At 40.5% G+C, this 12,544-nt stretch overlaps 1 protein-coding gene across 2 annotated transcripts in view; it reads left to right on the plus strand.

Annotated features, from left to right (window-relative positions):
* mmp15b (matrix metallopeptidase 15b) overlaps positions 1 to 12,309 on the plus strand; it is a 62,916-nt gene extending 50,607 nt beyond the window's left edge. For both annotated transcript variants that reach the window (XM_055648640.1, XM_055648641.1), the window contains 3 exons: positions 5,973 to 6,123; positions 6,810 to 6,925; positions 7,368 to 12,309. In XM_055648640.1, coding sequence (XP_055504615.1) covers positions 5,973 to 6,123; positions 6,810 to 6,925; positions 7,368 to 7,807 — 707 coding nt within the window. In that variant the 3' untranslated portion in view covers positions 7,808 to 12,309. The remainder of the gene's footprint in view (positions 1 to 5,972; positions 6,124 to 6,809; positions 6,926 to 7,367) is intronic.
* The last annotated feature ends 235 nt before the right edge of the window (positions 12,310 to 12,544 follow it).

Here is a 12,544-nt window from a genome sequence, read left to right on the forward strand (position 1 = left end):
TGGCACCTCATATACTGTCAATGGCCACACCTACATATGGATAGCCCAAACTTCAACTTGCCTGGAAGCCCTGACTTCTCTACTTTCAACCCTTCAGTAACATATTTCCTAAGGCAAGTACCTGATGTTTATTCTCTCAAACTTCCTGCTAACCCGTCATGGTTTCTCCATGAAAACTCCTGTGAAACTCTCTATCCTTTCTAGACCGTCAGTAACATATTTCCTAAGTTGCAGAACCTGTACCGTGCCATACATAATACCTTTTCTCTCTAATATAATCTCTTGTACACGCTACTATTGTGGTCACCAAGGTCATATCATCTATAGGCCCTGATTGGAGGAGGTGCTGTCGTGCCGCCGAAAGTCTGCTGTATTAAAACACAGTTTGGACATCTTGTAAATATGCTTTCACTAAATTTACTATCGATCCTGGAACTCTAAAGAAATCAAAAGCGATCCAAAGAAGACTCCAAAGATCCAAATGCATTTGCCAGGTCCAAAAACACTCCATGCAATTAGTTTATTGTCATGTGTACTGGGCTACAGTGAAAAGCTTTTATTTTCATTTTATCTACCTGGTTTTTACAGATGAGGAGGAAAGAATTCCTCTCATTTGATTTATATTTCCTTCTATCAGTGCTCCAAGCAGAGCAGTTAAGGGAACAATTTTGGGAGCAACCAACAGTAACATTATTTAAAAAAAGTAATTCCTTAATCTTTGACCTTGATTCTTTTTCTTTATAATAACTTGTTCAAAACGAATTACCCTGTAGGTGGGAAGTGTGCCCATTATTTTGGAACGTTTTGGTATAAAATTCAGGAAAATGTATATTTATTGTACAATTTGCCTTTGTTTTCAGACTTCCCAAACATAAGCACAGAACAGCTGTGGGTGACGCAGCTTGTACATCACATGAACATTCACAGAAGGCTGTTTACAAATTCCATTTCCTTACAAGCACACGCTGTGTGTGTGTGGAGCTAAACAGCATGTGGAAGGAGCTATTGCCTTTTGCCAAAACCAAAATTGGACATATGCAAGCTGTGGAAATTAAACCCGGTTTAGCAATTTCAGAGATCCAGAATTAAGTGTTTAGGAAAGTCTCCACTACTGTAAATGATAAACAAGAAACATTTTCATTTTCAGCATTGAAGAGATACTAATTTGTGACTGTATATAATCTCAACAAACAATAACATGTATCTTCATTCGGAAAAGTCTTATGCAACTTAATGTCTGGATGGGATTCAATTCCTTTTCATGCCAATTATGCACATGTGAAAGATTCAGAGCAGCATGTTGCCTGTGTCTATCACTGCTGTCCAAAAGCTAATTTTAATATCCAAATTTAAATTAACTTTATAGGCCTGATATTATTGGTGCCCTACTCTAGTGAAGGAGGTTCAGAAGTGCAGAGTTTTTGGCTGCCAGTCTACTTTGGGCCTGATTCAAATAATTAAGACGTCTTATTTTACCAGTCAGCAGAAGACAAGAGTTACACTGCCACCTGCACTGGATCTTTATGATAGTTTATCCTGTGTTCAATTAAAATTGATGTTTGTCTACTTGCAATAATATTCACCACAGAATATCATGGCATAACAATTAGACAACTAGTACACTGCTGTGGTATCTGCATTCCATTTGTAGATTGGTTTATTTCAGGTCTTGGGGCCATTCTCACAGTTTGAATGCGGAGCAACATTCAAACTGTCAGATTGGCCCCAAGAATGTTAAACACTGGTTCCTCTAAATTAGAATATAGAACATAAAACAGTACAGCATAGAAACAGGCCCTTCAGCCCATAATGTCCATGCTAAATGTGATCCCAAGTTCAACTAATCTCCACGTGATCCATAACCAATCATTCCGTACAGGGGCGGAAAACCCGGGGGGGCCAGAAGGGACATGTTCCCTCCATGTTTTGAGAGGTGGGTGACATCCCCCTGAAGTTTTTGTCATCCGGATTTTAAAACCTGGTGAAATCTCCGCTTTCCGCGAGACAGTGGGGGTGGGACTGATGATCGAGGGCGCCGATTGGACGAGAGAGACGTCGTTCAGCAGGCAATGGGGGCGGGACACGATTCAGCACGATGACTGGAGGAGGGAGGAGTGGGGGGGGTGTGACTGTGGTAGAGCGCGGTGATTGGAGGAGGAAGACATGGCACAGACCTGCGCCTCATCCGCAGCCAGGATGATCCCGGCCGGGTCTCCGGCGCTGTCCTGTCCCCTCCCGAGTACCCCCCCGCACGGGCGGCCAGAGAGGTCGGCAGCAAAGGTCCTCCGCTATGGGATCTTTGGTCGGGAACCAGACAGGCCAGCGCAGAGAAACAGCGCTAAACCCAGCTCAACTCTGCCAGTCCCGCCAGGTTAGCCTTCAGCTCGGCCTGGACTTGCGGGAGATATGGCCAGTGCGGAGAAGCAGCGCTGGTGTCCTGTCAGTCCAGGCAGGGCTGTAGTTAACCCGGTGAGACAGGCAGAGTTGAGCTGCATTTAGCGCTGGATTGAGCCTCCGAAGCCTCGCGTGTGCGTGTGAGTGTGCGCATGCGCGCATAGTTGCCAAAAAATGGTGTCCCCCGTCCCCTCCATGTTTTGATAGCGAGTTCCGCTCTTGATTCCGTATACCTATCTAAAACCCTCTTGAATGTCTCTATTGTATCTGCCTGTACAGAATTGCACATGCGATTCCAAATGCAGCCTAATCAAAAGTTAAAGCATCAACATGTCTTCCTGATTCTTATATCCAATGGCCCGATTTATGTAGCCAAGCGCACAATATGCCTTCTTTATCACTTAATCTACTTGTATAACAACTTTCAAGGAGCTATAGACTTTGTACAAGATTCCTTTGTACATTAATGCTATTAAGAGGTCCTGCCATTCTCTGCGTATTTTCCCCTTACATTTGACCTCTGAAAGTGCACACCTTATATGGGCTTGGATTAAACTCCATATGCCATTTCTCCACCCGTTTCTGTAGCTGAGCTGTATCCCGCTGTATACTTTGCCAGCCTGCCTCACTTTCCACAACTCCATCAATTGTGGTGTTGTCTACATTCTTACTAACCAACCCATCTACATTCACGTCCAAGTCATTTATATATATCACAAACAACAAAGTTGGCAGCATCCCAGATCCCTGCGGAACTTCACTGGTCACAGACCTTCAACTAGAATAACGCCACAACCTTCTGATTTCTATGAGTAAGCCAGTTGTGAATCTAAATGACCAGGGCGGGACGATGGTGCAGCGGTAGATTTGCAGCCTTACATCACTTGCAGTGCCAGAGACCCGGGTTTGATCCCGATTACGGGTGCTGTCTGTACGGAATTTGTACGTTCTCCCTGTGACCTGCGTGGGTTTTCTCCGAGGTCTTCGGTTTCCTCCCACACAATAAGACGTACAGGATTGTCGGTTAATTGGCTACTTGGTATAAGTGAAAATTGTTCCTAGTGTGCGTAGATAGTGTTAATGTGCGGGAATCGCTGGTTGGTGTGGACAGGGTGGGCTGAAGAGCCTGTTTCCGTGCTGTATCTCTAAACTAAACTAAACAAAACTAAACTTACCATGGGTTCCATTCATCTTAATCTTCTGGATCAGACTACCATGAAGGCCTTTATTAGAAATCATGTTTGTTTGATGCACTGAATATGTGATCCATATATGATGCTAAGGATCAACTGGATCATCTGTAAAGTATCATGAATTTAGCCAAAGATACTTAATGGCGCTAAGGGCAATGCACCCAGAATTGTGCATTGAAACAGTACCTGAGTAGTGAAACAAGCCTATGAGATTGCGACTGCTTTGTCATTACTGCGTTAATCAATGGCAAGAACATGCACCAGTTTTTAAGATTTTTGGGGCCACACCGGCAGTTTGAACATGAAATCTTAAAGGACATTTCTCCATGATAGCCACAGAAGTTCAAGTTCACTTGAACTTGAACTTGAACTGCTGCATGAGAGGTTGCTGTGATGGCTTGGATAAAGGACGCAGAGATCTCTCCCACACATGGTCATCTGTCCTTGCTGAGGACGAAGCTATGACTTGTCCTACATGTGTGATTGATCTAGGATTGTAGTTTGTAATTCTGATGTGATTTGTAGCAATAGTTTGTGAAGAGTTATAAAGCAGCCATTAATGAGATCTCCATTATCCTGAGCATTGAAACCTGAGGCTAGGGGAAGCTGTGTGCAAGAAAGCGATATTCCAACATAGGGCCCTTTAACTTGCATCACAGTTTCAATCCCTGTGTAACGTTCTATTAATTTTTTAGTGAATGTTCAATGAACATTATTGGTTGCAATCAAAAGCTATAATGTATTCAATTAATGAGGAAATGTACTAAGGTGATTTGCACACAGCATTGTCAGGGCCAATCTCCTAATGGACTCAATAATGCTTTGTGCACAACGTGTGCAAGAGAAATGTTTGCTTAAGGATCCATTTAATAGACTGGTATGTTTAAATACTGCCTGTAATGGGAAAGGAGAACCTGCAGAACAGCCACGTTATGGGCTACTCGCTAATTGGTTCTTGGAGATATTGTTTCCAAAAGCTAACCTGAGCAGACTTTAGACATGAACTGGTCAGTATGTGCCAATACAAATGAATGTTAAAATCCTTTGTTAAAACCACTCTGTATTTGCTATGTACAGATCTACCTACTTTAAGCACTAATGCATTATGCCATTTCACAACTGCTTACTGGAGGGCCCACCAAGTACCAGCACTAGTACTTGTGCTGCTGAGACACTGATGACTCTTATGATAAAATCGAATTCTACTATTCATGGACCCTCACCTAGTCTAGACTCCTGGTCTTGCCAAATAATGTAATTACAACTGCAGCCACGAACCATGAGGAATTTATTAGGCATACCATAAGAATCCACCAGATGTGATTCCAGTGCCTGTGATTTTGTGGCACAAAATCAATTTGCCATTTATCAGTATTTTAGTTTAGATTAGATTGACTAGTTTAGTTTAGAGGGACAGTGAAAAGCATTTTTGGTGCATGCTAGCCAATCAAGGTCCTGATAAGAATGTAGAAAAGGAACTGCAGATGCTCGTTTATACCAAAGGTAGACACAAAGTGTTAGAGTAACTCAGCGGGTCATGCAGCATCTCTAAAGAAAAGGGATAGATGGGCCTCCCAGGAGGCCACGGCGGCAGACGCTTCCTGGAAGGCTGCAGAGAAGCCGGGAGACAAAGCCTGTCTGGGTCGGTGGAGCCTCGCGGTGGCGGTGAGCATCAGCGGCACTGGAACCTCGGCGGCGGTGGTGAAGCCTCTGAAGCCTCTGCAACAGTGGTGGAGCCTCGGTGGTGGTGAAGCCTCGGCGGCGGTGGACCTAGGGGAGGAGGAATAACAATGGAGGACCTGGCATGGGGGGAATAGCCAAATATGACTATTTGCATAACTTGGGTCTGCAAGCGAAGAATTTCACTGTGCCTTGTCGTATGTGACAATAAAGTATTCCATTCTATTCCATCAGCGGAAAGTTTAGTTTAGTTTAGAGTTACAGCGCAGAAACGGTTACTACGCCAACTAGTGATCCCACACACTGATGTAATCCTTCACACACTAGGGACCATTTATAATTTTACCAAGCCAATTAACCCACAAATCTGTACATCTTTGGGGTGTGGGAGGATACTGGAGCTCCCGGAGAGACTATACATGATTACAGTGTACAGTCTGACTTTTGTCAAGATTTGCAGCATGCAGGCACGGGCTGCATTATTTGTTGAGCTATTGCAAATGGAACTATATGCTTGAATCTTTGCATTAAGCAGATAGAATTTCATTTTTCCATTTTGGGATTTATGACTAGAAAACATTCTTGAGTCTTGGCAGTATATCAATTGAATGCATATCTTCTTTCACAATTGAATTTCTATATGTTGTCTTAAAAGTGATAAGGATTCATACTCAAAAGTAAATAGAACCTTTCCGTCATTTGCAGGTGACAAATTCTGGCTGTTCCATGAAGCAATGTTGGAGCCAGGTTACCCCCGTCATCTAATGGCCCTTGGTGCTGGAATGCCTCCTGATGGAATTGATGCAGCCATTTGGTGGGAAATTACTGGTCAGACTTATTTCTTCAAAGGCGACAGGTCTGCTTTAAGTTATGTTACCATTTTCATTTTACTATAGGTCAACTTATGTTTTAATTTTGTTCCTATTTATAATATTTACACCTGTGGAAAGGTCTGGATCATTTCTGGTTTGATAGAATCAGTACTAGACCATTTTTAACTGTACTCTAAACTCAGGGCAATTACACAAGCAGATGTAGAGCCCATTTTTCTTATGGACTATGAGATATTCAGCTATTTTCCCCCAGCCAAATATCCTTTAGTTTATGCAGAAACAAGGAACTGCAGATGCTGGTTTACACAAGAGGAGACAAAGTGCTGGAATAACTCAGGAGTAACTCAGGCAGTATCCCTGAAGAACACGGATAGGTGATATTTCGGGTCAGGGCCATTCCTCAGACTGATTATCAGTCGGGAGGGGGTGGGGGAGAGTAAAGAAATTTAAGAGAGAGGAGAGGGCACACTTTAGTTTATGCTTTGTAAAGACTTCTAACATATTTCATTTGTCTGTTTGATGCCACTTTGTAATGGAATTTCTGACTTTGTTTAGGTCCCCTTGTATGTTGCTATGTGATCATTTGGTTGCAGAGATTTGATTCCCCTTATTTGGAGAATAGTGTGTGGTTGGGAAGACTGGTTTTCAAAGCTCTTGTTATGATGCTAAAATAACATTGAATACTGAACAGACTTTCAAATGATTCCAGCTACTGGCGATTCAGTGAAGAAAAGAGAGCAGTAGATAGTGGTTATCCAAAGCCAATAAGTGTTTGGAAAGGAATTCCATCATCACCAAAAGGCGCTTTCCTAACGGACGATGGAGGTGAGAAATTGTTCATACTGGGAATTATGACAATATAATGACTTGGGTTTGGCAGACCCTAGTAAGTGCAGTCTATTGAATGGAGCAACCTCCTCTTTGTTTAATGTCAAGAAATGGAATTAATTTCAAAGTAATTAACATACAATTGTATGATGCAAGGTCAAAACATCATATTTTAAAGCCTAACAAACACTAGTTTCCACAGTGGCTTTACAATCACGGTCATATTTTAAATAAATGCCCAAATATTGGTAGGGTTTTTGTGTTGCAAGAAGCAAACATTTTCAGCAATCAGCTGATACTTAGATGCGCTGTCCACAGTGGCAAATAACTATCTAGAAAAACAGTGAAGGAATTAACTGTACAGTATTTCCGTCTACTATTGTAATACATTTCCATTTATTGAGTGGCTCTGTCTAAACTGGTTCTGTTTGTCTGGCAGCATACACACATTTTTACAAAGGTACCAAATACTGGAAATTTAACAACCAACTGTTGAGAACAGAGCCTGGTTATCCAAAATCCATCCTCCGTGACTGGATGGGGTGCCGCCCAGATGTTGAACCTGATTTTACTGAGAAGGAGCCTAATTTGGATAATGACAATGTTGATGATGATAATGATATAGCTAATGACGATGATGCTGACAATGATGATGGGACAAAGGAAGAGAAAGACAAAGAGAGCGAAGAAGAGGTGGACATTCATATTAATATCCCTGTGGATGACTACACCAGAGTCATGAATATAGTGATTGTCATTGTTCCACTAATTCTGCTGCTGTGCATTCTCGGATTGATCTATGCCATCCTCCAACTGCAGAAGAAAGGAACTCCAAGACTCCTGCTGTACTGTAAACGTTCTATGCAGGATTGGGTTTGACATTAATACGGTGCTTTTGCTAGGTGGCTCATCACTTTGGGCCACAGACATTGAGTACAGGTGACACTGCTTCTCAATTTTATTTGTTTTGCTTTTAACGATCCTGCTCAATTATGTTAACTGAAGCATTGGTTGTAAAAAAAACATAAGGAATTTGGGGTATTTTGATATGGTCCTAGTGAAATCTGGCTGAAAGAATTTGTGATGCGGTTCTAGGTTTCATACCTCTTTGACACCCTCCCCTTAACTAGGCTAAGTGGAGTGGTACAAGGTGAGGCCTGGCCTGAGGAATGACTCCTTTTAATGCTTCTCAAAGAGTTTTATTAGCTATAAATGAAGAACGACATCATACAAAACACTTGAAATTATTGATATTGTTTGAGCACATTATTCATTGTGGTTAATTCATAAATAGTTTCTATCCGCTACACATACTTTAACATACTAAAACGTTTCCACTCCTGAGCTGAAGATTTGATTAGGATTAGCATGTAATGAGGGCAGTACAACTGGTGACAGTTTACAGTAATTCATGGAAGAATTGGAGCAGCCACAAAAGGCAATGTTGTTTCTCTATGCCTTAGAATTATTGCATTTAGACCAAGTACTCCAAAGAACTTCCTCAGAATCGCTATACAATTGGGAAAAGATGCTATCCACAGTATCACTGAGAGATAATTGCCATAACTTTCTACAAATTGCAATTAGACCTATTGAAAGGAAATCATTCCACTTCACCAGATTTTAGTGGAGGACCAACTAAATGTATTTGTTGACTGTTGAATTCTTGCTCAAAGCTTTGTATTTGTGCCTTTCCTGTAGATTAGGTTATTACTCCTGTAAAGAATCACCATTGTTTAACAGGAGTCCTGACTTAACTACTCAGACTGATAGCTGAGATTCTTGGGCTATTGCCCTATTCTGCACTGCAAGGGGGGAGATCCCATTAGTTGTAGATATGTCTCTAGCCTTTTGGCTGCAGGGATCTTTCATTAAACTAGAACAAGGGTTCTAATTGTTAAGAGGCAATTGGTGAAAAAGGGATTAATTGCCCTTGTGGATAGTTTGATCCTCAGAAGAATATAGTATGTATAAATAATAAAGATGTCCTTGTCAGTACTGTGATTCCGTAAACTTAAAAGGCCTGTTTCCATATTGGATGCAGAACTGTGCTGGACTGGTGATAATCGTCTACTAGAGTGAATTTTAATAGGGGCATTCTGCAATCTGAAAGGGTTTTAACCTTGTATGGGCATTGGGCATTAAAAAAAAATGCATCTGGAATAGGGTTGGCTGTTCTGCTATTCAGAGCTTAATTTTAGCAGAATTTACAAATGCAGTCTCTTTCAACATGTTTTAAGGAAATCATCATGCCTCAACGAAGTCCAGTAAATAACAATATTTACCTTGTATTTTCTTAGGAACATTAGAAATTCCTAAGATGTGTTGTCTTTTCATCATTTGCATGCAATCCTCTCAATGATACTAGGCAGAACTGCAGGGTTCAGGTTCCACCAACAACCTTGAAATGTACTTATTTGTCTCCTTGAAAGTCTATTTGGACATTTTGTAACAGCTAAATGAACTTTAACACTAGAAAGACCCCAAAAGTATTATATTTTTGTTTCAGCAAAACTGAAAGCATTTTCTTGATATACTGTCTGTAAAACTTGAGGTTAAGTCAGGCTACATATAATATAGACCTTCAGCATTTTGTCAACTTTAATTGATCAAGTTCTTCATTGTTCGGACTTCATTGCAACATTGCCTGCCGCTTCTGATCTTTCTCTAAAATCCTCAGCCTGATTTAATCAACTTCCCGCTCAACTAGCCTATTTCCTTCCACCTTCCACAAAGTATAACTATTTCAGAACAGAGCTTGCATTTCCAGCCATGCGGGAATTCTGAATTCTCATTTCTGTAGTATACCATCAGTTTCATTCGCTCTCAAAAAAAAACTGACTGCACAATTTTAATGCTTGGTGTCATCAAACTTCTCCTCAGTTCATCATCCCCAAGTATGCCATCTCATCTCTTGACATTGTTCTTTCAACTGCTATATGCGTTCCCTATTTTCTTGCTGCTTTGTTTTCCTCATGCTTCTAATGCTTCAGAAACCTCTCTAATTGGCGAAGTAATTAACTTACAATGGTTGATTTTCCTTATTCATCATTTTTGTTCCCAGAATAAATTTGTTTGGGGCACCGTGTGTGAGTCGTGTAATGGAAAAGGAAAATGATAATAAGCATATGTCTAATTTTTCACAAAAAAAACCTGATAATGGGTAAAAAAATTGGTTAATATTGTCTATTTAAAAGTCATGTAAGATCAATATTTGAATCTCTTCACTTTCTACCACGAGCATCGTGGTTCAAAAGTTAAACGTTGATTTGGGAAAACTGCAAAAGTTACTAAATTGCTTGATGCAGTCAAATTAATCAGGCAGATGGAAAACATTGAGTGAGGATGATAAAATCTGTTCTAAAAACAAAAATGTTGGCAATATTTTGCAAGTATTGCTTCCAAGGAAGGAGCACATTTTTAAGTTGTTGACCTTTCATCAGACCTATCTGGTTGAAATCCATTTATGACCATGACAGTCAGTGTTGAAGCTGTGCAGATATTTATGAGAAATTGCACTTGGGTGATACACCCTGGGAATAGTGTTCACACATCAAAGGGTGCAATTCGAAATAAATATATGACTGTTGCAAACTCAGCACAAAACAAGACCAGCCATTGGAAAAAATATCTATTGAGCTTTATAACCCAATCAATAGATTCAATTAGAAAGTAAAGTATTTTTAAAACTTTGTTAGTCAAAGAGAAATTGTGATTTCACAGGTGCTCAGATGATCCACTCCTAATGCCAGAAAACATGGATGTAACAAAAATATGAAGATAATGGTCTCTTGCTATGTCATGAATTATCCATCAGCCTTGATGGATGGAAGGTGACAGAGAGAGGAGCTATAAAGTGAAAAACCCTATGAAAAGATAAACGTTGGAACGTAACTTTGTTGAGCCCACAAAAGAAAAAGGATCCATCTGGTAAAATATATATTTAAATCTAATGTTAATATGGTTTCCTTTGGAGTCTTTATTTTTGGATTGGATTTCCATACAAGGCAGGCAAAATGATGGATTCATTAGCAGATAGTTGAAGCTGCGAATGTGGCTTGTTTTTTTTTTCTAAATGGATGAGCAAGACCCAACAAATTGCCTTCCTCCACTATACAGTAAAGACTATAGTTTAGTATAGAGATACTTTGCGGAAATAGGCTCTTCGGCCCACCGAGTCCACGCCGACCAGTGATCCCCGCACATGAACACTATCCTGCACACACTAGGGACAATTTCACATTTATACCAAGCCACTTAACCTACAAAGAGTGTGGGAGGAAACCGAAGATCTCGGGGAAAACCCAAGTGGTGATGGGGGAGAACGTACAATCTCTATACAGCAGCACCCATAGTCGGGATCGAACCCGGGTCTCTGGCGCTGTAAGTTCTGTAAGGCAGCAACTCTACCGCTGCGCCGTCGTACCGCTCTTTGTGCACTCATAAATGTTCACACCTCTCATTTCTGAAGCAGTCAGTCAAATATTACAGGGTTGAGGTCAAACTCTCATTTCTTTTGGATGAAGATCAAATAATCCCAGGATTACAGTTGTCATATTTACATCAGTGAAGGGAAAAAGGCCAATTTTAAAATTAACTAATAGCCTTTACATTATCAATTAATATTTTAGAATTTCCCAGGTTGTCAGGTCAAATATTTGAGAGTCTGATCCAAAGCAGAATGAGTGGTATCCTGATTAGGAATCTGCAGCAAACACTCCGAGAGGAACTGATGCCATATCACACACTCCATGTGCCTTTATATTGAGTATTAATCAAACCTGGGACCTTATCGCGGCCTTTCTAGTAGGGCTCGTCATTCTAACCTAACTGTTGCAAGGTGCAGAGGCTGGCCAAAATTCCAAAGTCCACACTTTCAGTTCGATTTTGTTCTGTCTGCAGTACATTACTGTCATCAGTCCATGATAATGTTGGTGATTTGAAGGTACCTTTTGAATTTGGTGTTAATTTGGACAAAGAGGAATATATTCTACAGCGATTTCCCCAGTTTATTATAACATAATCTGGGCAAGTTGTATTTATACATGTTTCAGGCAGGAGTTCACATATGCTGGATTTGTGTGGCAGGTTTTTCCAAAATAAAATCAAATAACTAATTCTGAGAACAACTCTGCTGAACTGTTTCACTCTCTGAAACTGGTTCCCATTACCTCTTGTCCAAACACCCAGTGCATTACTGGTCACCAAACATTGCCAAGGTGCTTTAATCGTTGTCACTCAATGTTCCTAGAAATCATGCAATTTAGAAACGAATGTTGGAAGTATGTTTTTATTTTTTAAATAAATGTTGTGTGTATTTAGATTTTCTGATGTTCTTTTTTAAATTGGTTCATGCTGGCGTGTGTTACAATTAAATACCACATATGAAACTTCCTGCCTCTGCAGTGACTATCAGTGGCTTTATTTAACGCAGCATATATCTGCACATTCATAGCACCAAGATGGAAAATCATTCTTTTCAAAATATAATGTGGGATTTACGGCATATCCCAATTATGATCTACAGATTCAGATGGAAGAACCATCTCTCTACTATGATACACCTTAAAATATGACGCAGATCAAGGAACTCGCTTGTTCTCCTCAAAGCCACAT

This window comes from Leucoraja erinacea, chromosome 17 (genome assembly GCF_028641065.1).
Source record: "Leucoraja erinacea ecotype New England chromosome 17, Leri_hhj_1, whole genome shotgun sequence".
NCBI classification, from domain to species: domain Eukaryota; kingdom Metazoa; phylum Chordata; class Chondrichthyes; order Rajiformes; family Rajidae; genus Leucoraja; species Leucoraja erinaceus.